The sequence below is a fragment of the Meleagris gallopavo genome, chromosome 1 (assembly GCF_000146605.3).
Source record: "Meleagris gallopavo isolate NT-WF06-2002-E0010 breed Aviagen turkey brand Nicholas breeding stock chromosome 1, Turkey_5.1, whole genome shotgun sequence".
Classification (NCBI taxonomy): domain Eukaryota; kingdom Metazoa; phylum Chordata; class Aves; order Galliformes; family Phasianidae; genus Meleagris; species Meleagris gallopavo.
In genome coordinates this window covers 21,825,221-21,853,127 of record NC_015011.2, presented here as the reverse complement: position 1 = coordinate 21,853,127, position 27,907 = coordinate 21,825,221, and the positions used below count along the sequence as shown (strand labels likewise).

Sequence of the window (27,907 nt, the reverse complement as noted above, 5' to 3'; positions counted from 1 at the left end):
TTCTATACATATATTTAGTTACGTCTTGAAACAGAATGAAATGGATCCGTCACAACGCTGTTACAAGTTGCAAGGCCTATTTTTTAATGTTCTTCAGTATTTGTGTGACACTTTAAAGCTTCCAAACGCTGTATAAATGTCGATGCACTGTCAGCAATTTGATGAAGCAGATAGATATTGTCATCTCAGTCTAAGGATGTGGGAAAGCAAATCACAAAATAGACTGACTTATCTGAGCCTGCACAGTCTATCAGGGAACACCCAGAAATCAAATCAGAAAATTTCAGTATTCCATCTGGCATTCCACCACTTCTCTTTTATTCTGAAGCTCCTTTTTTCCTTTCTGACACCTACTGTTCTCATCAGCTGTCCACATTATTCTGCCTCTGTTTCTGAGCTACTCCTACTCTCAATCTGCTGGCAATGCTTTCAAGCAGGCACATTAACCTGGAGAATCACACTTTATATGCTAAGTAGTTATTCCAAAATTTTAAGATCTATAAATTTTCTTTCTTCATCTGTAACAGTTTACTCCCCACTCCGCAACCTGACTGCTCACTGTTAACCCTGCTCAAGCAATAGGCACCAATGGTGCTAGCAATGGCTGCACCCTGCTCAGGCTGGACTCTGGGGAGACAACACCACAAAAACCAGGGGTTAATTGAGCATGCTCCAAACAAAATATGGCTGATGAGTAGGTAGAACTTCGAGGAGTCTAAAAAGCAAGGGAATCTGCTCTGAGCGTCAGGATTCAAGAGGAGAGTCTTCTTGACAATTTTGTGTGACCTCGTCCTCTACACAGTAAGTAACTGAGTATACCTGGCCACTGAACCTTGTTAAACTACTGATTTACTAACCATTGAGCCTTGCTAATTAGTCTTATACCAATAAAACATACTGCTGCTTCTCTCTTGTGAGTGAAGTGCATCATTCATTTGTGACAACATCTGCTCAGCAGACTTTTCTGTATTCTTCAAGTACTGGGGCGCTCGACATCCTTATGCTCGAGAACCCATGCACATACTAACACAGTGACAGGAAAGAAGAGCCTGCTCACACTAAAATGAAAAACTGTCACAAAAATTTGAGATATACAAAGTATTCTTAAACTGAATAGGGATTGAAAGTAAAATCTTCAAGGTTTCTTTTTTCAATATCCTCTTCCTTTCTCTTCACCCAAAACAACAAAACTGAATAAAAAATATCAAATCTGTTCCAGTTTGAACACTGCATCTGGTCAAATACTTATAAATTATTTCCATCAATATAAGCAAATTTTTGAAAAGTCACTTCAGACAAAGACAGAAGAATGGCATATTTTGCAAATATAAAATGGGACATTTTAATAACATCAAAGCTTACAGATATCCTAAGGAACTTTTCTTCCACACAATTACCCAGAACAATTTTCAGTAATTCAGTTTTCCAGAGATGAATAGAATTTGAGGTAAAATGGGAGGCAATGTGTTCCTCCCCTGCCTTTTTTGATAGACATCCATCCTGCCATGTGATGTGTTGCAGGCAGACATAAGTTGTCTTTGACCTCACTCTAACCCAGCCGAAGACCATGCAGATATGTTAGTTTGATGCTTGGACTGATCCAATGCATTTTTCTTCTAAGCAGCATTTGGCTTTGGCTCAACACCACACTATTCATGGCTAAACGCCTTCCAGTTTGAAGCTGGATCACACATCCATAGATGCTTTAGTGCAGTGTTAGAGAAAAGCTTATGCCTGCCTGCAAAATATTAATCGCATTTGCTGTGGATCAGGTGGGAGTGAGACTGGAAACAAACACATTACGTTCATTAAGCAGTGAAAATACTGCCTTTCTTCAAGCCTTAATTGTTAGACTGAAGGTGATAACAGCAGGACATGCAGCTTCAAGCCCCAAGGTTTCCAAAATGCACTGAAAAAACAGAACATAAAACTGATCTCAGCCTTGCAAGGCATTTATTACGCTGTAAAAGGATAGAGTCATCCCCAAACAGCCATTGTATCAGAGTAGTGATGTTATGCTTGAGCGAAGGTTGATAGTCTGCCAAAACCCTGGGTTTGTTAGATTTTCACAATTTTTCTCAAAAAAAAAAAAAAAAAAAAAAAAGTACCAAAAGCTCTCAAACCCTTAGATTTTAGGGAATATGAGAAAGAGTTTGGGATGAAGAATTTGGGAGATGAAGTAATTTGCCAATTATTTTAAAAAAAGGAAAGGACAAAACACTTATTATGGTATCAAGAAAGAGCTATTTCACAGAATAGCTCAGCAGTGTCACTAGATGAAGGAAGTTAATATCACTACGTACAGAGAACCCACTGGGAAGAAGCGCTGGAAAGCCCCTTTCCCATTGACTTCTGCTTGGCTGCAGCAGGATGCAGTGCACCAAACCACAGTTTTCAAGAGCGCAAACATCATACAAGAGGAGAAATCCTGGTCACTTTCAGTCAGTTATTAACATGTTCAGCACACAGAAGCACAATAGCAACCAGGATTTAGCCAGAACAATCAAAAGACTGAAGAGAAGAAGATAAAATATATATGCCCTAGAGGCAGAAGGATTATGTTTATTGATAACTGTCCAAATAGAGTAGAAGTTTCAGCCAACTTTAATTACCTCCTCTCATCCCAGTTTATTCCATACCACACTTGTACCAGATCTGTGAATATTCCTTTCTAACAACAGTGCTTTTCTCACGTCCCTTTGTTAAACAAGATTACAAGATAATATTTTGGAGGTTAATCACAGAATCACAGCAACATTTAGGCTGGAAGGAACCTCTGGAGGTCACCTAGTTCAAGATCAGCACAAAGCCAGTCAGATCAGGTTGCTCAAGTTACTATCCAGTTGAGTTTCATATATCTTTTAAGGCTAGAAGCCTGGAGAAAATTCATATTTCTCTGTAAGAGAGGGGAATACCTGCTAGACAATATAAAATAGTAATCAATACTAGAATGTAGCATACACAATTACTTACTTTAGAAATCCCACCTTTTCTTTTTCTTGTGGATATCATACTGATCTTTATATGTGAGCTGATGAGGTATTTCCTTTTTTTAAAGGAGCAAGAAATTGATCAGGCAACAAGAACAGCTGAATAAAACTGTTATGTAAATTTTCAGCTGAATCCGTATCCCTCCTGTGAAAAACTTCCATCATTAATCCAGAGCACAGGCTGGGATAAACGCGTATTTTCCTCTCACATTTTTTCCTTTGCAGAACCGAGAAAGCATCAGCTAATTTTCTACTGGCAATTTTGTTTCTCCTTGCAGCTGGACACTGGACAGGCATATACAATACTTGCTTGCAGCACCCAATTTTTTACAAGGTAATTTTTTCCATCTTATTTTGAGAATTGCTCCAATCATGACAATGAAAGAAGAAAGACTTCCTGACATATGCCAAGACGAAAGATGGAATTTATCCTTCAAAGATAAGGAGAATCAGTATGTAATTTACTCCTATCTGGCTTATGAAAGCAGATGAACCTTGTTTCCTGCAAGATCTTTACCCCTTTCACTTCCCTAAGATTCCAAAATACGTAGTGAAAGATGATGCCCAACTTAACCAAACGCATACTACATTATCCATGTTAACATAATTAGAAATCATGTCTCTTATGTGTTAGTCTTTGAAATAATTTTAGTAGGAATACACGGAGGTTCTCTTATATACAGCCTCATTTTTGTAAATGACACATAAATTGCTGTATTACAGCAATACATAAATTTATGTATTAAAGAAGAGAAGTTTGGATGCCAAATATGCTGAATAATTCCACTTTATAATCCTCTGTAAAATCAGCTTGGGATTTCACTGCTATTATCTGCAATTAAAATAAAAAACTTACAGCACTGATAGTCAAAAGAACAGGTGGAATCCATCAAATAAAAGACACTGTTTAAGAAGCTAAATTCTAAAGATTATTTATCCTCAAGAGGTGTAATGGAAAGCATGTGAGCAACAAGCTGAGTACGGTTAAATGAGGCGTGATGGAACCACAATCTCACTATCCCTCTGTAAAAGTCCCATGTGCAAAGATACTCATTTTAACAAAAAAAATCACCTAGAAAAAAATATTCACATCCTTAGAAGAAATGGTTGGTTTGCCAAGAAGAGAACGTTATGATTACAGTCTATCTGATGAGCAAGTGGTTGTGTTTCTGTCCCTCATTTCTTCTTGTATTCAGTCTCCAGTTTTATACTCAAGACTCAAAGCAATACAAGGCAGAGACAACTGTTCCACCCTTCTTTTCCTCCAGTGCAAAAGCAAAAAGATGGATTACTGCAAACAATATACAGAATGCTTACTGAACGCTTAACAGTATAATTAAAGTATTGCTGATCAAAATTAATCTTATTTATGCAGACAAATTAGACACAGATGAATAGTAGATGAAAAAATGCATGCCTCCCCTTTTTCCTTAGGTACTGCATTATATGTGTCATGCAACCACGTTGTGATGGTCGTAGACAGGATCACCTCTTTGTTTCCCTCAACCAAAAATAAAAATTATAAAGTAGCAGTGACTATGATGCAAGAATAAAACCATCTGATGTTTGGAAGGTGACTTTTAAATCTTATAAATGTCTGTCCTTTTCCCCTTCAGGAACTTCATAAAATCATAGAATGGTTTGGGTTAGAAATGACCTTCAAGATCACCTAGTTCCAACCCCCTGCTATAAGGCAGGGACACCTCCCTCTAGACCAGGTTGCTCAAAGCCCCATCCAGACTGGCCTTGAATGCTTCCAGGGAGGGGGCATCCACAACCTCACTGGGCAACCTGTTCCAGTGTCTCATCATTCTCACAGTAAACAATTTTTTCCTGATATCTGAGCTAAATCTACTCTCTTCCAATTTAAAACCGTTTCCCCCATGCTGCTGCTACATGCCCTTACAACAAGTCCCTCCCCAGCTTTCCTGTAGGCCCCTCCAGGTACTGGAAGGCCACTGTAAGGTTCCCCCAGACCTTTCTCTTCTCCGTGCTGAAGAGCCCCAAAATTCGGCCTATCCCCATAGGGACATCTTAGGTCAACTCATGAAAATATCACCAACAAAATATATTAAAAAGATTCATGTCTTTTTAGAGTGATCATGTCATTTCAGGAAGTTCTAAGTCTTGGAAATTAAGCTTTTATTTTCCTTTTAAAAATAAATAAAATAACAACACCCTTCTATAAAATCTTACTAAATAATCTTTGATTATGTGTCTGCAAGTATTGTCACACTTCAAATACTTTATGGAATTAATGTTGGTACAATATTGCATAAAAAGAAAGTGAGCAGCATTTATTTTACTCCTGCAGTCTTGACTGAGGTTCCCTGCCTCCTCTGGTCAGATACTTAATCACACATTCTTCACATATTTCTAATATAACAGCCATTTTTACAAGGTTATACAGTCAGAAATGATCAACTCATTTGTCTTATTTACATAATGCTTGTTGCATCAAAATTTTCTCATCATCTCAGACAGGATCTTTTCCTTCTTCATAAACATCTGACAACAGATTAACAACTGTAGCAATAAAAACAACATATTCCCAACTTTTATTTTTAGGCATGATTGTCCATATCCAGAAGATAACATTTTCAAGAAATGACCTTATTTAATATTCAGAATGAATAAAATCAATGATAAGAAAACATGCGGACACCAGACTCCACACGACTGAAAACAGCCACATCAGTAATATTTGAAGAATGAAATTAGTGCTGGATTTTACAAGACACCTCCTGTGTAGCCACTGCAACAAAATGATGCAAAGAGTCCTGGAGCTGAAGGGGGTCCTCTGAAGGCTCTGCTACTGATGTCTGCCAGAAAAGGTCACAGGCTTTGCTGGAGGGATTTTCAGCGGGGCTAAAAGGCTAGAAACAGTTGGAAGGAATGCAGAATATTTCACAGGAATTGGAAGCTGTGTAACTGATCTGTTTGTATAACTGTCCAAGACTTAAGCTCAGTTAAATTATATTATTTTATAGCATTTGCATCTGAGAACGATCATTAACTGCCCAGTAGCATACACAGAAGCAGCTCCATTCAGCTTGCTAAAGAAGAAAACACTTGTATGGAGCACTTCAATGCAAACTTAAAAAAAAAATAAATCAGAGACAGAAATCAGGCAGGGGTTAAAAGCTCTATGAAAGCAGAAAAAAAATTCTTAATGATAAACTGAGTTTTTATTCTCTGGGACTCTACTTGGGCATTTTCACTTGAGTAACAAATATTTTTTCTAATTTCCTTCTTACTCTCATAGAAACATCCAAGGATTCAGAAGGATAATTAAATACATATCTAAAAAGCCATGAAGTGAAATATTCAGCATTTTGGAAGTAAATAAATCCTGAAATCAGGCTCAACTTGAATCATGCTTCTATTAATCTGCACACTAAGGTCACTTGGTTTGCACTCCATTTTGAACCATTCATTTGAGTTCCCAGTCTTCTGCTTTTCACTGAGAACTAGCATTGCGCTTTGTACACTGATGCTTCACAGATGAAAAAAAAGAGATATAAAGACTGCTTTCACTGCTTCTCTTCACAAATTTATCTACCAGCATTAATGCAACTCCAGAAAATGCCTGTGACAAGTGCATGATTTGGAGCTCTTGCCAGCAGTCTCCCTAGGCTAGTGAAAAATTCATTTTCCATCACTGTTTAATTCTACTCATCGTAGAGGAGCTTTGCTACCATTATCTAGCTGCTTTTACATTCTATATAAAATATGAAGTTATGTTCTCATTTATCTGGGATTAGTCAGTGTAAATGTGTTACTGTTAGTGATTTGAAGAGCCACAATGAAATTCAGCTCTTCTCGATTCTCGGCTTCTTCTCACAATGAATTTTGTGTTTTCTCCTTCAGCCTCACTGATTATTTTCCTTTATATCTGAATGGTGGTACTGGAAATTACCCCCAGTAAGCAGTCAGTCCCAGCTGCAGGCGAAGTGAGCATGCCTTGGGGCAGCAGACAGCTTGGTTTTCCTGTATGAGGAGGACGGGCTATCTGTTCATGGGCTTCTACTTATGCAGCTTTCCCTACTGCTGCCAAAGGGCTGAGGGGAAAAGCAAGTAGCAGCAGTGCCACAACTAACATCAACAGAAGCAGAATGTCACTTTTGTTTCCACCTCTTCCAGCACCTTCACTTTGCAGAACATCTAACCCTTCATCCATCCCTTCCTATCCTTCAGCAGATACCTATCAAGAAATTGTCCTGAGTGTGGGGAGATAAAAGTAGACAGACAACTGCTTGAGATGAAGAGTGTGTTGGACATAGTGGGAAGAAATGTCTTAGAAGGACTGGAAACAAGCTGCAATAGGAGAAAGAAGAAACACCTTACAGTCCTCCAAAAACGGAGGGCCCCTCCCTACCTATATTAATACTTTCAGGCTCTCTCTCACCTGTAAAATTTCCTGATAAAATCTCTGCCAAGCCTTTTAGTTCCCTTTGCCACCAACCAAAAGAGCAATATAGCTACTGCCAAGGTAGCCTGATTTGGCTGTAACAGAAAGATGAAACCATGGAATAAAAGACCTCCAATTCCATAGGCAGCTTCTTCCATCTTTTTTACTGTTTGCCCATAATTTGCTAATTTCGAGCCTAATTCAATATCCTCCTCTGTTGCATCAAACTACATCTCTGTATAAGCTCAAAAACTGCATCTGCCTCTATGCTCTTAGGCCTACTGTTTGCCAGTGTCATAATTGTGCTTGCTAGCATAATGGAAAACACTATGACTCAGCACAAGAACCAGATACGTGTTAGAGTTCTATCAGCTGCACCCTTTTAAATCACACAGCTTTGTAGGATAGCAGAACAACAGCACCAGTAAATCTCACCCACATTCTTACACTGAACAGTTCAGGGCATCTCACAGTCCTCTACTTCCTAAGGATGCTATTTTTTTTTCCATACAAGTCCATATGAAATTTATACACACAGCAACCCTTATATGGAATGGCCTATAACCAGTCTTTCTTCCTATTTCTGTATTGAGCCTGAAATCCTCTAAATCAGTTTACAAACTCAGATCAGGTTCCAACCTTACCACTTTTCATACAAATGCTACAGTTGTTCTCATACTGACTCCATCTACTCCAGAACTTCCTTTTCACAATTTCCACTTTGACTCATTTATTATTAACTTTTAGGGAATGTATCAATATACAGAATATACCTTCTGATTGGCTTTATAATCTTCACCTTTACCTGCAGTCTTTAGTATGTAAGTCAACAAGGAACTGATCATGAACCATCCTTGACATGTTTTGTCTGCTATATACAGGAACAGATATAGAGAGAAACAACACCTATGAACCGTTTTCTGAAAAGAGAATGGCTTTGCCTAAGATTCATGGATCAGTGTATTTTTGCTGATTTAGGGAAATCTGAAGACCTGTATCAATGACATCAGAGGTTAATGAAGCTTTTAAAAGTAGAAATGGGCAAGTTCAAGACTGGGGATAAAAAGAGGGAAACTTTTACAAGAAAAGAGAGCCTTCACTGTGACAGAAGGCATGCATAGCTTGGAGGTGTGCACTCCGTGACAAAGCCCTGCAACTCGCACGGGACCAAGAGCCACCAGAAAATTCTCCAACAGGTCATCAGATGAGCAGAGAATGTTGTATTCTTACTCGTGGCCTTGCTTCATGGCATATACCCGTATGTATTTTATACAATCACTGCTTTTAGATATTCCTCACTTACCACATACAAATGCAAAGCCCAAGCCCTGGAGAAGGAACACACGGCAGAGAGAGAGTCAACAGAATTTTACGTATTACCTCATCTCCTTGAGTTCTGCAAAGCTCATCTGAATATGCTACTATAGCAGGCTGCTGGCTTATTTGTCAGGGATATTTCCTCTGACTATACAGCTAGGAGAAAGTCTGAATAAGATCTCCTCCCCAAACCCCCGAAGAGGCACATATTCTGTGCTTATAAATTTGCCTGTCAGAAGTCTGTATCTGTGGTGCGAATGGAACAGAAGCTACCATCCCAACTCACTTTAAGATGTTTACTCAGATACTGTAACAACTGCAATTTTTAAATTGATTTTCTCAAGGCACACTATGGTGCCAGTAAAACCCCAGCTCACTGTCTGGAAAGGTATCTACAAAACATTCCAAATGACATTTTAACAGAGAGAAAAGTGTCTGAAGTCAGTCTGTAGGTCAAACAAATCAACAAAAAAACACACCTAATTTTCTTCCTCTATGCCACTCAGCTACAGATGGCATGATGTTTTCCCCTGCAAGTCAGTTTGCTGACTGCCTCCCTCAAAAATTAATTGGAAGAAGTGGATCCTATAATTTAAAACGAAATAGGCTCAGCAGGTGAGTAAGCTTTGTCAAGACTGATTACTGAGTATTGATTTTCCACCAATGGCACAAGTGACACTCCACAAAGCCTCCGCCACGTTAACCTAGAATACATAAGATCACCCTGGGCTAACGTCTTTCAAGAGGTTTGTATTCCCAGACTTTAGTCTCCAACTCCCTCACACATGCATTCAATGTCATTTTCTGGACAGCGTTCACACTTCATATTTACTTCACCATAAATAAATAATATGAATATTAGAATTTTTGAGAAAGAATTTAAGGTTAACAACACAGAATAAACCCAGCACTAGAATAAACCAGTGGTAATTTAAATTGTAAAAACCATACAAGCTATAGGTTCTGCCATGATATGAAGGAAAGAGATGTTGTATGCAGCAAAGCAGAGCAGCTTACTGTGGCCTGGAAGCTTCTGCTTGGTCTGTCTGAAGCTTTTCACCCCCCTCCACTTCCATGGTGCAATAGACAATCCGATTGGGAGCGACTGACTTCAAACCTTGCACTTCCATGATAACAATCTGAAGAAAAGAAAGCAAATAGTTCAACCTTTACACTTCAGAAAGCATTACACAACATGGCTACAGTGGTAGTAAGCTCCACACAAGAAAAAAAAAAAAAGCAAAAAAAAAAACCACACACAACCCAGTGTCTGAATTCTTCAGAGACAGAGATGAGTTTTAATGTTGCCTTCTTTTTCCACTTTCAGCAACGTACACTATGAAGGGAGATTTTTGCTCCATTTTTACTTGGGCAAAACCTCACTCCTACTATAACTTCAGTGCTAGTAGCTGAATTTGAGAGAAATTTTGCTCCCTTGAGTCTCACCTCTGTTATGGCAGAGAGCATCACTCTCAGCTGCTGTATTTTTTTCCCACTACCCCTTTTCCTTCTCCCAACTCACTACCTGCAGTCAGGTGCAGTGTGCATATGGGTATGCAAGGGGAGGAAGATGAGAGAAAAGCCACCAATACCAGGTGAGAAATTTCCTCACCAGGGAAATCCCATAGTTTTTCAGCTCCTCTGAACTACCCAGAAGAGCCAAATACAGTCTAACTTCAACTGCTCTGTGTCTTTTAAAAACCTTACAGTCTGTCACAGTGTGAAGCTATTGAAATTCTTTCACTTCAGATGTTTCCGAGTCAGAGAAAATCTGTAAAGAAAGTTGCTTGCATTTCCCTGCTTGCTTTAGGAAAGCTGCTTTTCTTTTCAGCCCCATCTGAGCCTACAGAACTGCAAAAAACTGTGTCCATTTAATCAGCAGAGAAGCTGTCCTCAGCTGAACTATATAAAAAAACAAAAACAAAACAAACAAACAACAACAACAACAAAAAACAAACCTACCAAAACAGTGTTAGTTTGATCATCTTAAAGGTGACAAAAGTAATGACTACTTTTGGTCTCAGTAGAGGCAATTGATTTCCTAGGTCAGAAGCAACTACTAAAATGTCTGACTATCAAACCATTTGCAATTTGTCAGTTCACTTCACCTCAATTAAGGTGAGCCAAGGCAGATTTCACTCTTTGCTGTAAAATCCTTTGTGCTTTAAAAGTCCCCAAATCTCAGTAATTGTTAGATATTTGGCAAAAAGACAGTCTGATCATTTAGAACATTTTTACATTACCCATAAATTATCACCACTGCCTATTATGCTTCATAAATAATAACAGCAGTTCAGGGACAATGATGTAATTATCTCTGTTCTTCTCCATCTTTAGTGGTTCAGGAATTCGAACAGTTATAAAAGTGATCAATGATCACTGCCAGACTGCACTAGAGATCCCTCTGGCTACTGCTGCCTCTACGGTCCTTCCACACGTCAAACATTTATCCTTGTTGAATGCAGACTTCACATTTGTTCATTTTTTTATGTTGATCCTAATTTTCCTTAAGTTTAATTGCACAGCACATTTGTCTTTGCTAGCACTTCTGGATTCTAGGAATGGAAGGGAACCCTGCATTTCATTAGGAAGGGACCTGTCATTAGCTGATTAACTAGCTCATTAGCTGATGAACGGCTTTCTAAATTTTGCTTATGTACTCCTTAAACTGTCCAACAGCTGAAGAACACAAGCAATTAAATCTTCTGATATTTTATTTATGATACGAATTTTTGCAGATAAGCTCTTTGATGAAATACCCAACTTGCAGGAATAGTGTCTTTTACCTTTGAGCACAAGTTCCATTCCCACAAGCACGTATAAATGTTGCTTAAATGTTCTCTGTTCTATCTTAACAGTACAGTGCAGGGGCAGATGAACACCTCTCACACTCCTGCTGTCTACTGACATGTAAGGGTGTTTTTGTACTAATGTTCTCACATTATTGATTTCCTCTTCATTTATGTACCTGTGCTGCAGCTCTCAGTGGGGATTTGGCTGGTTACTCTAAGTACTGAAGTACAAAATTCTGCATGTATCCTTTTTTTTTTCCCCCAGAAATAATGTCTTCTGTCTCCAAGGAAATGCAGTCAAGTTTTGTTATTTGCCCATTTTGATTTGCATGAAAGAGAGCAGATCTCCCATGTTTCAGCCTAAATGGATATCAGCTCAACTCTTTCCTTGCACCCTTATTACCTGTTAGATTTGCCTTCCCAAGAACAAGCATTTACATGTACTTTGCAGGCAAGAAACTTGACTTGTGTGGTTAACAGCATGCTTAAAACAAAAATTTCCCCTCTTGAAAACTGTTATCTGTAGAATGACGCTGATTCTTTGCTGCCTTGCCCACAATGAACTGGAGGTCACTAGCCCTCGAGAACCTTGGTGTATTGAAGAAACAACCAAAAAAACCTGAAGTTCAGCAAACCCAACAGTCTGCATTTCTGGTGTACAGCACTGTAAACAAACGCACACTGCAACAAGTATTGAGTTCACTGGAAATTACATTTACTGTCATTTTTCATTTAATGATTGTTTCTATCTTTTGATGTTTTCTTTACAAATATCACTTTTACTTAATATTTCTATCTAAAAGTCCAGAGAAAGCTTTTCTTCTTTCTATAACCCTTACCAAGCAAACTTGCTTGAAGATTAAAAAATATATATATTATTGAAAAGCTTTTTCAGGTACCTCTTAGGTGCTTCAGAAATACTCCATGTTATTGCTGTTGATGGCATCACTCCAGACTCTACATTCCACTTGGGAGAGGCACAGCATGCAATGGAGCTGTGCAGCATTCAGCCCTAAGCCTGTTTTACAAGCCTGACCAACTAATAACTTATGGCGTATGGAATGATGGATAGATGTTACTACTCTTCAAAAGCTTACTTTTGTCTTCTACATTATTAGCTAGTAATACCAAAATGGCAAACAGCAGGATAAGTAATTTATCTTCTGTACATAAGTGAAGACTTCAATCTTTTTGGACATGGCAATGAAAATTAGATCTGAATTCCAAACCTTACATGAAAAAAAGGTATTTGTCTGCAAAAATACAATGTTTAAAAAACATACCTACTTTTTGTTTGCTTTAAATGATTTAACAATTGAAATACTTATTCCTTAATATTATCCATCATCTTCAACAAACTGAAGTCATTTCAAATGCATAACAGTTAAATGTGGCATCTTCTAGCAGTCAAATATGCAATATGCACTCTGGAAAACATTTTGATTCTATTGTTATCTAGAGACAGAGATCAGCATTTCCTGATGTTCACATGTTCAGAACGGGACCTGATCTATGATGCTCTCATCATTACATGTAAGTAACTATCTGTATTTGTGGCTTCCTCTTGAAGTGCCTTCAGCTCCATATGAATTGAGATTGTATCTCTGTAGAACACACTTCCAGCATAACCTTGGTAAAGATGAGCTAGTTTCTTGAAGAAAATGAAGAAATTTATAAGCATCAGCCTGCTATGACCATCACTAAAAAAATATATGCTTTTGGTTTTCTCTGTAAGTGCTTTTAGTAAGAAAACATATCTTGTTTGTAAACTTCTGTGAATGAGTTTGTGATAACAAGTGTTTTGTTATTTGGTACCTAATGTACTGGAATTCATCTAAAGATACAGTTATGTGGGAGACTCAAATTTCCATATTGCTATATTGCTGCATGGAACCAAATGCAGCTACTGCTGCAAGAGGAAAGTGCATCATGCAATTGCACTCTAACTCTTAATTCTCAGAGACGTTTCATAATCTACTACTTCAATGTAAAATGTTTAGGAAGAATTAGCAACAAAAAATATCAAGAAAACAGGCATTCTAGATATTCTAGTAATTTAAACTGTCAACACACATTCTGTGAAATATGTGATTACCTCTAATGTGAAGGAGAGGACCACATCAGACTTTGAGAGCTGAACTTCATTTTCATCTCCAATGTCCAAGAATGCAGAATTTTGCGATCGCTTTAACTTCTGCAGTTTAAATTCTGGTCCACCTTTAGATACTGGAAGACTTTCCAAATTTGCCATCAGCAAATTCACTGAAGACCGTAACTCTTCTATGTACATGTTCTCCATTTCTCTTGTTATGAACTTGGGGAATTTTCTTTCCTTGGAAGATATATTTTAAACATTAGAGAGGAAAAAAAATCATGCCACACTCTAGATCATACTCATTTACTAATTTGCTCTCATTTTTAGATATTGAATAAAAATAGAAGTCTGAATTCCTAACTCTTTCTATAACTTTAAATCACTTTAATGGGAAGGCGAGTCATGTCCAATATACACAGTAAATTTGACAAGAAGAAATGTAACTTGAATTGAGATTTCCATCATATTCCTCAAACACAGTAGACAAAACACATCAAAAATATAATGAGACATTTGTAAAAATGAAACTCCTTGCCCTCCAGAATCCTTTAACCTTAAATCCAGGTTGCATGTGGGAGCCCACCAATGTATATTATTCTAAAACACAAGCTTTATATATAAGTGATAAACAAAAATCACTCGCCAGTTATTGCCTGTCAAAGTTAGGTACCTTGCTCTTAAAACACCACTTTTACCATTAGCTGTTACGAGAAATGTCTTAAAACATTTTACATTAAAACTTTTAAAGTTGATTTTGTTTCGATAACAAAGATCAGGCAAGAAACTGTGACCCAAAGCACCTGCAGCAAATCTCCCAGTCTGGTTCATTATCACATTACAGAGTCAGTATTTTAAAAACTGAAATGGAAAAAAAAGAGAAAAGAGTAGTTCGTAGTTAGGACATAACAAATTAAGGTAAGATTCAGCATATTCTAGTCATAGAATCATGGAATCATAGAATGGCCTGGGTTGAAAAGAACCACAAAGATCTAGTTTCAACCCTCTGCTGTGTGCAGGGTTACCAACCATCAGACCAGGCTGCCCAGAGCCACATCCAGCCTGGCCTTGAATGCATCCAGGGATGGGGCATCCACAACCTCCTTGGGCAACCTCTTCCAGTGTGTCACCACCTTCTGTGTGAAAAACTTCCCCCTAACATCTAACCTAAACTTCCCCTGTCTCAGTTTAAGACCATTTCCTCTTGTCTTATCACTATCCACCCTTGTAAACAGACATACTCTCTCCTGTTTATACGTGGCCCTCTCAAAAAAACCCACCTAAAACCAAAATCAAACTGTACCTTATCCTGTGAGGATCATCCAAATAACACAATGCCAACAGAGAAGAAGGAGAAGACTTAAGTTGTTAAAAGATCTTTCCTCTTTTTAAGATTATTTCTCCACTCCAGTGTAAAAATTCGGGAAGCTTCTTACAGCACATTTTCCTGCATATTTTTTTTTAACTATGATCTTTTGTAATTTAAGGCTGCAGTAACTGAAGACAGGCAGTATTACCAGAACATACACCGATGTTTTTGTTTCTGTAGAACTTGAATGCTTGTAGCCACTTCTGTCTCTCACAAAACAGGTGAGAATCCTCGATAAAGACGCCGATAGCTATGAATCATCCCACACCTTTAATTTTCTTTTTGAAGAGGGTGAAATTGTAACAAATAGCTACAGCATATAATATTTAAACTAATTTAGAGACCAAAGAAGAATAGTGTGTGATTTTTTGTTGTTATCCATCTCCCTCTCTGGTCCTTTGTTGGAATATATGAGAAATACATCCTGAAATAAAGACCCTGGGGAGGCAATGGACACAAAAGCCTTATTGGTCTGTCTGTGTTTGGACAGAGCGCTAACATGGATTTTCAGCATGCAGTTCTCAGGGAGAAAAGACACTGGATAATCTCTGCATAGAATCACGTAAAAGTTTGTCTTAGAAAAAAATACCACTAGTTACAAAAGGTAGAAAATTCCATTACATCATACATACTTTGATTTCAAGTGATTTAAATTTAATCATGTGAAGAAACAGCCAGACAAATTGATGTACAAATTCCCTGCTGATTTTATGCTACTGTAGATCAATGATATTTCTAAGGTTTTCACATCCTTTAGGTAGGTTAAATGATCTTTTCTGCTAAAATAAACTTATGGCATATAATTAACAACTTATATCTTAAAATCATTAAGTAATCTTGTCCAGGAAGAAATGCAGAAATTTTCCTTTAGCTGTGCTGCTCTTTTGAAACTGCAGTTTAATAATTCTCTTCTAAGCAGGTAATCATTGAAAACCATTTTTTTCACCAACAGAGATGCTAGAATACATAATAAAGTATCAATTTTTTAATATATATATATTTTGCCTAATTTTTGAGAAAGGTCATAGCTGTTTTGCAGCATTTGACTGCTTAGGTTTAGGTGATCTTATTAATTCTTACAGCTGCTAGAATTAGGATCAAGCAGCTATAACCAACTCTGACAGTCCCCCCACAAAAAATAATTTACATGTATGTATATATATATATATATATATATACACACATACATACAGTTTAAGTAATTTTTAAAAAGATATGTGATAATTCTGACTTCTGAGTTGGATATACCACGTAAGAATGGAGTTCCTTATTCTGTGCAAAATTGTGCAATTGGCATTGTAGAAACCATGAGAATTTTCAAAACAAAATCTTTTTGTAAAGAAAACCACTGATTGAAAGCTGCTGGCATGCAGTCTTTGTATGTACATTAGCTAGGATATGAAAATTTATATGGTTTAAATCATGCTCATAATTTTCATCTGCATTAAAATTATTTCAAAACTGTTATGCTTTTTAATTTTAAAGGAAGTTTATGTCTCCAGATTCTTATTTATGAAATTTATAGACCTAAATAACCATTTATTTTTCATTTCAAATAAACAAGCAAACCTTAGCTCGGAAAGCAAATGATATCCTGGCCTCCATCAGAAGAGGGGTGGCCAGCAGGGACAGGGAGGTGATTGTCCCTCTCTACTCTGTTCTTGTGATGCCCCATCTGGAGTACTGTGTCCAGGTCTGGAGCCCCCAGTACAAGAAAGACAGAGAGCTGTTGGGGAGGGTCCAAAGGAGAGCCACAAAGATGATCAGGGGACTGGAGCACCTCCCCTACAAAGACAGGCTGAGGGAGCTGGGGAGCTGGGCTTGTTCAGCCTGGAGAAAAGAAGGCTGCGGGGTGACCTCATTGCAGCCTTCCAGTACCTAAAGGGAGCCTACAAACAGGAGGGAAGTCAACAGTAGATAACAGCAGGACAAGGGGAAATGGTTTTGAGTTGAGGGAGGGAAGATTTAGATTGGATATCAGGGGGAAGTTCTTTACAGAGAGAGTGGTGAGGTGCTGAAACAGGCTGCCCAGAGAGGTTGTGGATGCCCCGTCCCTGGAGGTGTTCAAGGCCAGGTTGGATGGGGCTCTGGGCAGCCTGGTCTATTATTAAATGAGGAGGTTGGTGGCCCTGCCTGTGGCAGCGGGGTTGGAGATTCATGATCCTTGATATCCCTTCCAGCCCAGGCCATTCTGTGATTCTGTGAAAGCTTTAAAATTGTATTGTGTAAATACGATATCCTGTTTTCTGCACATACATGCGATAATACACAATATTTTTAACTGTTGGAGCTACAGGCAAAAAGGACACAGAACAAACATAGCATTATCAGACATCTTTGATTATAATCCAAGGCTTCACAGAAGACTGAAGATAACTGAAATTGGTGGTCTTTCTTTGAAAAAAGCCTCTAATAGGATATGGCCAGGGACAGTAACAATCCTACCTGTGGTATTTAAGATAGAAGGGCATAATCTTGCTCATGGAAACAAAATACAAGCTATATGACAGAAAAAACAATCTTGGCTTTCTAAAACTTACACCAATAATTTACAAATTACCCTATTATCACTAATTTGACCTATAAGCTTCACTCATAGTTTTGCTACTTCCAGTGCATTCCGAACTTTGACTTCAACTGGAAATGTAAACTATAGTGTATATGCTTAAAATTATATTATATACAGCATGTAGTAAGACATAAACATGTTTATATCCTCAGGATTGCACAATGCCTTTTGTATATAAAATATAATCTAGTTCAGTTCCAAAATACATACTCCCAAAAGTGCAGATAATATACCCTTTCTTTCACCCCTGGACTTGCTGATGAAGGATATACAACTTTAGAAAACAACTTTTACTTTCTCCCTACCCCTGCTGACATATGTTCTCCACAGCAGAGAGAAATGCATCTGCCAGACTGTTATGCTGTCAGACGACCTTCTGGTCAGCTTCAGAATGAGAAATTGGAAACACAAACTATGTATCAGCCCACTCAATCTCACATGAAGGTATGTTTTTGGTATCCGAAAGCAGCTGCTTACCCTTGCCATTTGTTCGGCCAGTTGCAGACGTCCATCTAGTTCACGTCTGATCTGGGCTGCTTGCTCATCTGCATTATCCAGCTTGGATATGGAAGAAAAAGAAATGATGTTAACTGTAAGAAACACGCACTTTGTAGCAATTAATGTAGTTAAAAACAAAACAGAAATTATTTGCATATTTTATGTCTTAAAATTAGCGAAACACTAAGCAAATATATGGCTTCGAGTCCTACCAAGATAAAGGAAATTTAATAGCCACTCACTATCTACAGCAGTCACGGACTCTGAAGGGCAGTTAGTATTCCCTTGACTTTTATATACCTAAGCTGAACAGAAGGAGCTTTCCTTGTGAAAACAGCAGTTGACAACATTTCTTCATGAAGCAGAAAACTGGACTGACAGAATAGCTTAGAAAATGTTTGGAAGGAAAATCACTCTTTGGTGCCATGAAATCCTCTGGGATCAGGTGTAGGGAAAGAAAACTGTGCAGCTATACCTTCTAAGTACATTATTTCATTCACAGAACTCTTCTCTATAATATTGGGCAACTGCCCAGATCAAGGCATAGCCAGTTTTTGAGCTTACAATTTTGTCAGATGGAGGAAATAGTCATGACTAAATCTCTGGCATAAGTCAGGAACATAAAGCAGAAGGACACATCTCTTCCCCACAACAGAGTCACTGGTCTCAACAGAAAAGAGCTTTCCAAGTCATTTTTCACCAGTTTAATTGCTAGGTGTTGGTGAAGTGTGGCTTCACCTTGATGGATTGGCCTGCACAGCTGAGCTGGCTGAGAAGCAGAAGCATCCGCAAAATGCAAGGCACAACTTCCCCTCTTACTGAACACGTGCCTACCATAGAGAAAGTCAGATTTCTAACAGGGGCTCTCTCCTTCTAGGGGTAGCTGCAGGCACCATGCCAATGCTGATACATCCCAGCACATTTAGTATGCATCTAAGATCTAAGGATATCACTTGCTCTTCACTGAAAAACAATCTTAAATTGATTACTGAAGGAAACTGGCAAAAACTGGTTCGCTAATTAAATAAGATCTTCACCTAACGAACTCACAATGAATTTCCTAAATGATTCATTCCATTAAACTAAGCTTTTTAAAATAAGACCACTATTCAGTGCATCAGGCCAAATACAGAATACCATTTTCTTTGTAACTCTCCTTCAACTGACTTCTGGTCATTTTGTATGGTCATCATATTAGAATGACCTGCTTTCTAAGCTACTTATTATAATTAGTTTGAATAGAATTATCCATTGCACAGATTGATCAGCTATAATGCTGAAGACTTAGGAGGGCAGGGATGCCAAAAGTGCAAAAGAAATTACAGTCTTAGGCTATTTTAGAAGACGCTAGATGTAAACTCCATTTAATAAAACACTTCAGCTTTCTATGATGGTAGTAACTATTCACTAGCTATCATCTGTATTTACAATAGAGATACTTGTTATGTTCCTTCTACTTCACTTAACCAATTAATCACTATCCCAGCATTAGGGAACCTCACTACAGCAGCATCTACAGACCTCAGAGACTTGTTTTCATTGTAAAATATGTTTGAATTCCTGACTGGGCAAACCAACATTTTCCAATATTGCCACATATCTAGCCACCTAAACTTAAAGGCAGAAACCTTAAAGGCAGAAACTAAGTCAGATTTGGAGGACTATTTAATTCAATAAAAAATTTCTAATTGAGCAGAAGTATGAATAAGATAGCTGTGTCATTTGCACCTTTCCTCTTTGCAAAGATTTTTGGGATCTTAAAAGTTTCCTCAGACAATTTTGTAATTATAAGTGACAATGCTTGCATGGATAATAAGCTACTTTTTACTAAAAAATAAAGTGATAACTCATCATCTGGCTTATTTTTCCCAATGGTGTTATATAAAAATAGCTTTCTAAAATAAACCTGCCAATCAGACATAAAGCTATTCACTTGAAAATATTTTTATTCCTTAATGCTTGAAGTCACCTTTATATTTTTCTCCTACTTTCTCACTCTGAAAAGGGCAAGCATTTCTATTACGAACTTTTTTATTGTCAGAGATGGGGTGGTAACATTCCTCAATATACAAGTTCCCCAACAATTCTTATTAGAGGATATTTTCACTTGCTTTTAACAGTGTCAACTTCTAAGTGACAGACTGATGTTTTCCACTCTGAATTTCTGCTTTAATAACTTCAACCAAAATGACTGTGTTGTTTATGAAAAGGAGACCAGGAAAGATAACATTTCAGCTCTTTCCTCAATAAGGAAAATAGTGACCATCTTGTCAAAGAGCTCTAGCACCATCTTGTTTTCAAGTAAGGACCTGAAATTCAGCAGCATCCCATCCGTGAAAATCAGCCCAACTCTAGCTGAGTTGTGAACCTCTGAGAAAGGAAGTTTGGAGCAGTTGGGCTGCAAGCAGCCGCTGCCAGAGAATAAGTCAGATCCAGCAGTCAGGCTCATCCCCAGGCTGTGCTGTGCCTCTTGAATATGCATGGGGTCTATACTCCTCAAATTACTATTTGCTTATTTAAGGAAGACTGCAAATTCATTAGTGTTACAAATCACTATTCTGATCAACAGCATATCTCACCCAACAAACAGTTGTTTAATTGGTGTGCCTGCAAAGCACAGAACAAAAACACATCTGAATGAATTAATGTTGACGTATCTTAACAGGTCAGAAAAGATGGCACACTTTGAGATTTCTGTTTAAATTATTTGTGTGTGTGTGTGTTACTTAAAAGGCTTTAACATATCTGTGTATTTTGATGAAAAACCAGAGTGGTACATTAGAAAAAAGTGCAAGAGTAACACAAAGGAAAAGGGGTAACAACACTGCCAGGAGGTGCTACACTAAATCCCACCTCATTCCCTTGCCTTACCCTTCCTGTAAGGAGAGACAGATATTCTTTACCCAAGAGAGAACCATCTTAGTGCAGATGAGTGCTGACCTGCTGGGAGTTACTGTTCTGTGTGTTCCTAAGTACTCAAACCAACATGTAGCTGCTCCAAGTGACAATTTCATTAATGCTCAGTTAGCTTCCTGCAGCTTTCTAATCTGCAGTAACATCAACATGAAATTGCATTTACATGCACACAGCGATACAAATTTATCTACATTTATTGACTAAACTGACAGTACAGATATCGTAGGACCTGCTCGTATTTCTGCAACGCAGAGCCCAAAGCCCTCAGCTCTGCTCTGCAAGGTCTGCAACAGTCATTTTGTCTGTTGAGAGTATCATTTTGCTGCACATGGTGGCACGGGGCCTTGCTGAGCTGATCTGTGATTTGTGGTTCTGCCGACTGCTGCGAGCCAGTGCAGGCCGCAACCATCAGCCATCAACACACACCAAATGGAACAGAGGACCTGGATTAAGTGTTGTGATTACATCATGATGAAAAAAAAATTGATTTCTGTAAGTAACTAATGGCATCCAACAGCATGGCTGGAAGAGTAAGGGAAGGCCAGAAGAGTCCTAGTGCTGAATTTCGGTTGTCAGTCACTGAGCAAGCAGCAGGTGCGGTGCATGTAAATACTTGCGTTTTTCAGACTGCTCTCCTTGGTGTTTTTATCTCTAGCTCTAAAAGAAGGTGTTTTGCTTCAGACAGACCTGTCGCCCCAGAGGCCTGCAGGGTTTGTTCACATCCTTATCATTACGTGTGCCAAGAGGTTTTACAGGAACAGGCTCAAACTGCATTCTGTCCCTGTAATACTCTGCCACATTAAGGCGTTGCTGTGCACTGAACACAAAAACCTGTAGAGATTCCTGAAGTTTACCAGGTTTCTGAAACAAGATTAGCAGCTAAATACGCAAAAAAAGGATCAACAACTTTGAAGCGAGGCAGAAAACACAGTGCCCAATTCCATCTCATAAAAGCAAACACGTTTAGGCATGAATTTAACAGCACTTAACTTGTGTAAAACAAAATCATGACAGAAGTAATTCTTTGCACTTCCTATAGAGAGAAAAAATCCTGACTGGATTAAAGGGCAGGATGTGTGAAGCTTTCTCAATGGCTCCTGCTGGACCTTTCCACAACCTCCTGTTTCACAGGGAGAAGACAGCTATGACGAGAAAGAAAATGTTGCCAACCCTCCATTTCAGAGAAGGCTATGCTTCAGTTTTAAAATTTTTATCTTGCTTGTTCATATGTAATATGGTGGATTAATGAGAAAGATTGCTGAAGTGGTATTTAAAAACTCACATGTTCTCTGCACCCTGCAACATCTCTACAATATGTCATACAAATGACTGGTGGCTGATTCTGCCTGTGCCATGGGGAAGTCCTGTGGATTTCCCACAGAACTCTGCAAAAGAAAAACTTAAACAAATCTGTTCCCTGATCTTCATCTCTCCTCTTCACAGCTTGATCCTTTCTCAACACCCACAAACAGCAAATTTCTAAATGTGACGAATAAACTCAGAGATAGGCAACATCAATGTGAAACATTCAATGAATAATGGTAGAGAGATATAATCTGTTAACTGTTAAAATAAAGGGAAAATAACACCTACTTGAGACATTTTCTCTCTTGTGGAATACTAGCGTACTCATTTTCAGCTAATTCCGAATCAAAAGACTCAGCTGCCACTGAAAGCCTTTCTGCTTTCTCTCTGTCTGCAACAAGAATACTAGGAAAAGCTTACAAGTCTAACTCTTACAAAGTACCCTAACAACTTCTCACATTCCACCATCAGACCTCATGCCCTTTCCTCAGAAATTTTACTTCTAAGTCTTCCATGAGACTCCCTGCCAGAGTATTGATCCAGGCCAAGCTGGTCACTCACTTTTCCTACAGTACAGTGCCCTCAGAAAGTTCAAACATCTGTCAATTGGATTTAATACAAATTCCTACTGAGTGCTATCACTTTTCTCAATTTTTTGAGGTGGTGAGTGGAAAGAACAGTTTCACAGTAAAAGAAAATAATGAAGTTAGGCTGGAAGGGGTACAGATGAATGGAACAAGCAAGTTGCACGTTTCACTGCAGTCAATATCATTAACAATTAGTAATGCAGATAAAGAGCGTGGCCAGTTAACAGCCAAATGCAGTGGTTTCAAATGGAAAAATAAAATAAAGCAAAATAAATGTTGTGACTTGGTTATGTCACTTCAAAGTCGATTTTTATACATACGATTGATTAAGGTGGCAGAAGATATCATTTATACTGATCATGCTTATTAATTATAATGATTATAAATTGATTTTTAAAAATGGTTTTCATAAAAATACTAAGTCCAAAACAAAACATAAAGATTATAAGCATTAATACAATAGAATTAAAAAATATTATTTGTTTTTTTTCAAACTTAGAAATTACTCAATTTTAAAATCTTACACTTTTTTTTTTAGTCAGCCATTAAATGTAAAATTTGGCAGTTTGCACAATAAACAAAGCTAAGACTTTGATATGGCATTTCCACACATTCAAGCTTTGAAAATATAAGCAGAGCTAATGTGAAGAGTGAATCCGTTCTGAGAGTTTCAACATAGGCTGAAAAGTGGAGTCTTACAAGTGAGATGTTAGTTTATTCAGGGATTACCAAAACCCAGAACCCTAGAAGAACCTTCAATGAAACTGCAAACAGTAACAGAAGAACATACACAGTGTTTAAGCCAATCACAGTATGCAAAGCAAATAGTTTTTAAAGTGTTTTAAGACTAATTCACATGCTTTATACTTCTCCTCTATGCACTGACATTAGTGCTCTGTATAGACTGCCAAAATGAAACTTTTTTTCCATTTTCCCATTTTATTTTACATCATTACATTGAAATTAAAATCAGTGTTCTGCTAATGGCAATTCCAGGATTTGAAAGATCTCTTTCTCCAACACATCTTGATATATTGTTTGTAAATAAATCAATAAAATACAATAGCGCACACAAATCTTTTCACTCAGGGATATGGATTGTATCATTTGAAGAAAGCCTGCTAAGCTCTCATATTTAAGCCTCATGTAACAAATCACTTGGTCTCAGTACTGAGTTTGCTACCCGTTTTTCTCCCAGTTTACTACAAAGATAAAAGCTGAAGTATTATTTGGATCACAGAGGCTTAAGCACAAATACTGTTAATCACATAACGTGGGATTTTAGTGAAAAATACATACTGGCCTAGACACAAACATTTTAAGTTTTTATTTAGGGATAAAGGAAAGGAAAATAGAGACCAGGTCTTTAGACAATTATATGTCTTTAGCTGCTATTTCTTGGATTGCATTTTCATGATAACAGTTCTCTGTAAGTACTAGAGAGACTTTGTGTAGCTTTGGAATTATTATATTACCTGGAAATTACTACCACAAGACTCTGAAAGACTCAATATAAACAAAATTTTAAAAAAAGGAATGTCAAACATTAAAAAAAAACAAAACAAAACAAAACAAAAAAAACACAGAATCTTATTTCATTTACTATTTAAATTGTTTTCATTGCATATCAGTTCTGACACACTGTCACAAGCTTGTCCATAAATTCCTTTATTCTGATGCTCTTCCGATTCACTTTACAGAATCAAGTAAAGAAACACTGTCTCACTCTCAACATTCTTCACAGTCACAAGCAGCATTTTTTTGTCTTTTTAGCTATTGCTGCAGAAAAACCTGTTCATTCTCAGTTCAGCGTCCTATGCTAGATCCCCACCTAGGAGGAATATTTATAGTCAGGTTGGGTGGAACCTTGAGCAACGTGATTTAGGGAGAATTGCTCCTGACATGACATGGAGGTTGGTCTACATGATCCTTAAAGTTCCCTTCCAGCCCAAACCACTCTATGATTCTATGGTAACTTGTTTTTCCTGTTTAGCTACACTAGGGCTTATCTGTCAGGCTTCTGTCCATGCAGTTTTGTGAAATGCTTCTGGAGTTTCTTGCAAATAGAATAAAATTAGAGTACCAAAACAGTTTAGTATCATCTGTAAACTTGGCGATTTCCCTTACACTGCCTTTTCCCGGTCATTCGTGAATATGCTGAATAAAGACACAACACTCCTCCTACACAGGTTGAAACAGATATAAATCACACTTAAACTCTTAGGAATGGATCCCAAAACTCCTTCTAAATTATCAAAATTGCTTCCTAAAGACACTACCTACCATAATTCCTTGGATACTGACTACAGAACTTTCCATTCACAATCAAGTGTCATGGCCTGCTGCTGACACTGAAGAACAGCGTTTTTAGCCCAACATATATTATTAACAAATACCAACACTGTGATTGACAGAAACACACTATGATGATTAGAAATGCATCAGGATTCAGAACAGTGGATCACTGACAGACTACAGGAGAAAAATGTTAGCACAGTTCAAAAGTGTTACTACAAGCAATGGAACTTTCAGCCTTTTGTTCTCTTGGCATCCGGGATGATCATTAGTGTTGGAAAAGATCATTAATGTCATTAACTCCAACTGATTGCATAAAAAACAAAACCCAAGTTAGTGGTCGAGATTACAGTATTTAACCACCTCTGTTCAACAGGTTGAACAAGAGAAGAAAGTGTGCTGTCCTGAGAGGGAAAAATGCAGAATAATGGTAGGTTCTTACTATTTGCAGATCTAATCAGCTAAATATTATGTCCCACAGTTAAATGAAAAAGCTTCAGAGTTATCTATTGTACCTATTTTACCATCCAAATAAAGCATTTTTTAATCCGAAGGTAATCAATGAAAATACAGAAAAGTTTCCAGGGTGTTATTATAATCACTTATGCAGTTATCTACATGCCAACCGTAAGTGTTGTGGAGGTCCTATCTGCACCATTAATCTCCGGTGAGTAAGAAGGTGATAAAAGAAATGGGTGTTCTTATTCCACCCTCTCACCTTCCCCCAGACCTCACTGAAATAGATATCCGGTGTCTTCTATAAAAGTTGCTTTCAGTTTCTGGCTAGGGAATACCCTCCCACAGCCATGGTGAGGAGGTAATGATGGGCTTAAAAGAGCTATGACTCATGTGCCGATCCTCTGAAGAGAAAGCCTTCCACCCTCCTCCTCTCCTACTATCTGTTCAGAGATTACCATATCCAAGACAACTCCCAAATTAGCATGTAAAGCTTGTCAATCCTTTATGTCCTAGAACACTAAATGGGTTTAGGGTTCTATATTTTTCTAAAGGTACCCAGATCTTGTGTTATCTCAGTAGACCTGGCAAATATCACAATTTGATTATACTATGCAGATTTTAATTAATTAAATAAATAAATAAAAACACTTGCTGCAGAAGGAAACTCTCTATCCTTTCATTACTTTCCTCACTCTCCAAAAGTATCATGCAGAATGTTTTCTTCCCTTATCAATCACTGAGTATTTTTTCTTTGGAATGCTGAAAACAAAAGGAAGAGATGCAATTAGGGAAATAACGGTTAATGAGCATCCCATTAAATAAGTAAAAGCACCTTGAATACCATGTCAAACTTTTTTCCTAAATAATGATGTGTGCCTGACTGAAGTAGATTGAAAACTTAAAATTCAGGCCAACAATTTATAATTAGTGCACCAATTAATCACAAATTCTCAAAAGACAATATATGATGTTGTTTTCAAAATGCACGATAAGGAAAAAAAATGCTCAGCCACAGAAAAAAAAAAAAAAAGTCCTTCAAATAGGCAAGATTTTTTTGTACAGTTGAAAGCCTGCATTTGTGTTGAAGTATACAGCTAATAATTTATTTAAAAAAAATGATTTCAGACAATCAGTGGATTGTCTTTCCCTGATGGGAAACTGCAATCTGCAGCTTTGTCCGAATAGCCTGGTTTCACAATACTCTATGAAACTTACCTGAGTCCTCTTCTTCCATCAAATTTCTTAGCAGATAGGTTGAAAAATTGCTAAGATGATCACAGTCACATCTTCACCAACAGTCTATTCATTTCCCAAAGTTTGGACTGTATTAATCTTTTTTTTCCCCCTACCATTCTTCACAATAAGGACTAATCAGTACACTCGGATTCTCCAAAGTAAAGCAACTTTCTCTATCATCCAAGCTGAATAAGCTGAAAATACTGAACAATACTGAACAGAGGAGTACTGAGCTCCCAGCTACCATCTGGGCTTTCAAATCACTGACTGTCACTCTTTCAGCATAGTGACCTAGTTAATTTTCAAGCCATTTAATAATCAGCTTGCCCAAGACATACTTCCTCAATATAAAAATATGAATGTGGTTGGTGGATTGTGTCAAAAGCTCTATCCAAAAAGCAAATGTAAAGCAAATGTGTATTACCATCTTTTTCTTACATAATCATTTAATGAAAGATGTCATTCAGAAAGGACAGATATGACTTCCTCTTGTTATCCACATAAACTAATACTGTTACCTTTATATGAAAATGAATTGCAAAAGGTTGTGCTGCAAAGTCCTCTAGGCCTTCACAGACTAAAGTGATGCTTGTAATTCCCAACCATTTGGTACAAGATGGTTTGTTCCTGAATTCAATATGTTTTCATTAGACACCTGCCAACTCCTGGGCTCTCTGTTTCTATACACTGCAGCTTCTTTGGAATCTCAGCATAGCTATCCTTTCACCAAATAAGTTTACAGTGCACCTTTTCAGCCTTGCTCCTATTCCTGAACTCTGTCAACTCGTGATTTCTGCAGCTCAGCTGCTATCTGTGGTCACATTTACCTCTATCTCCTCTGTGAGCAGCTAGTCATTGAGTACTAATCCCAACTGATCCTTTTGCATTCACAATGAGAAAGTGTCACCAACAATCTAGAAACTTTCTTGATTGCCTGCACAATGCCACGGGACCTCGTCGATCAAGGCCTCCCATTGGGAGCCTTCTATTACTTCTTCATGGATGACTTCATTTCCTTGGTCAGTTGGCCTGCAAGTGACCCTCCTCACAACATCATCAATATTCCTTTCT

The 27,907-nt window shown here is 37.8% G+C and overlaps 1 protein-coding gene across 9 annotated transcripts in view; it reads right to left on the bottom strand.

Annotated features, from left to right (window-relative positions):
* Positions 1-27,907, bottom strand: part of CADPS2 (calcium dependent secretion activator 2) — a 239,584-nt gene that overhangs the window by 163,526 nt on the left and 48,151 nt on the right. For all 9 annotated transcript variants that reach the window (XM_031553158.1, XM_031553160.1, XM_031553159.1 and 6 more), the window contains exons 3-5: positions 18,018-18,098; positions 13,606-13,842; positions 9,736-9,857 (exon numbers count right to left, since the gene is read on the bottom strand). In XM_031553158.1, the coding sequence (XP_031409018.1) occupies positions 9,736-9,857; positions 13,606-13,842; positions 18,018-18,098 (440 nt within the window). The remainder of the gene's footprint in view (positions 1-9,735; positions 9,858-13,605; positions 13,843-18,017; positions 18,099-27,907) is intronic.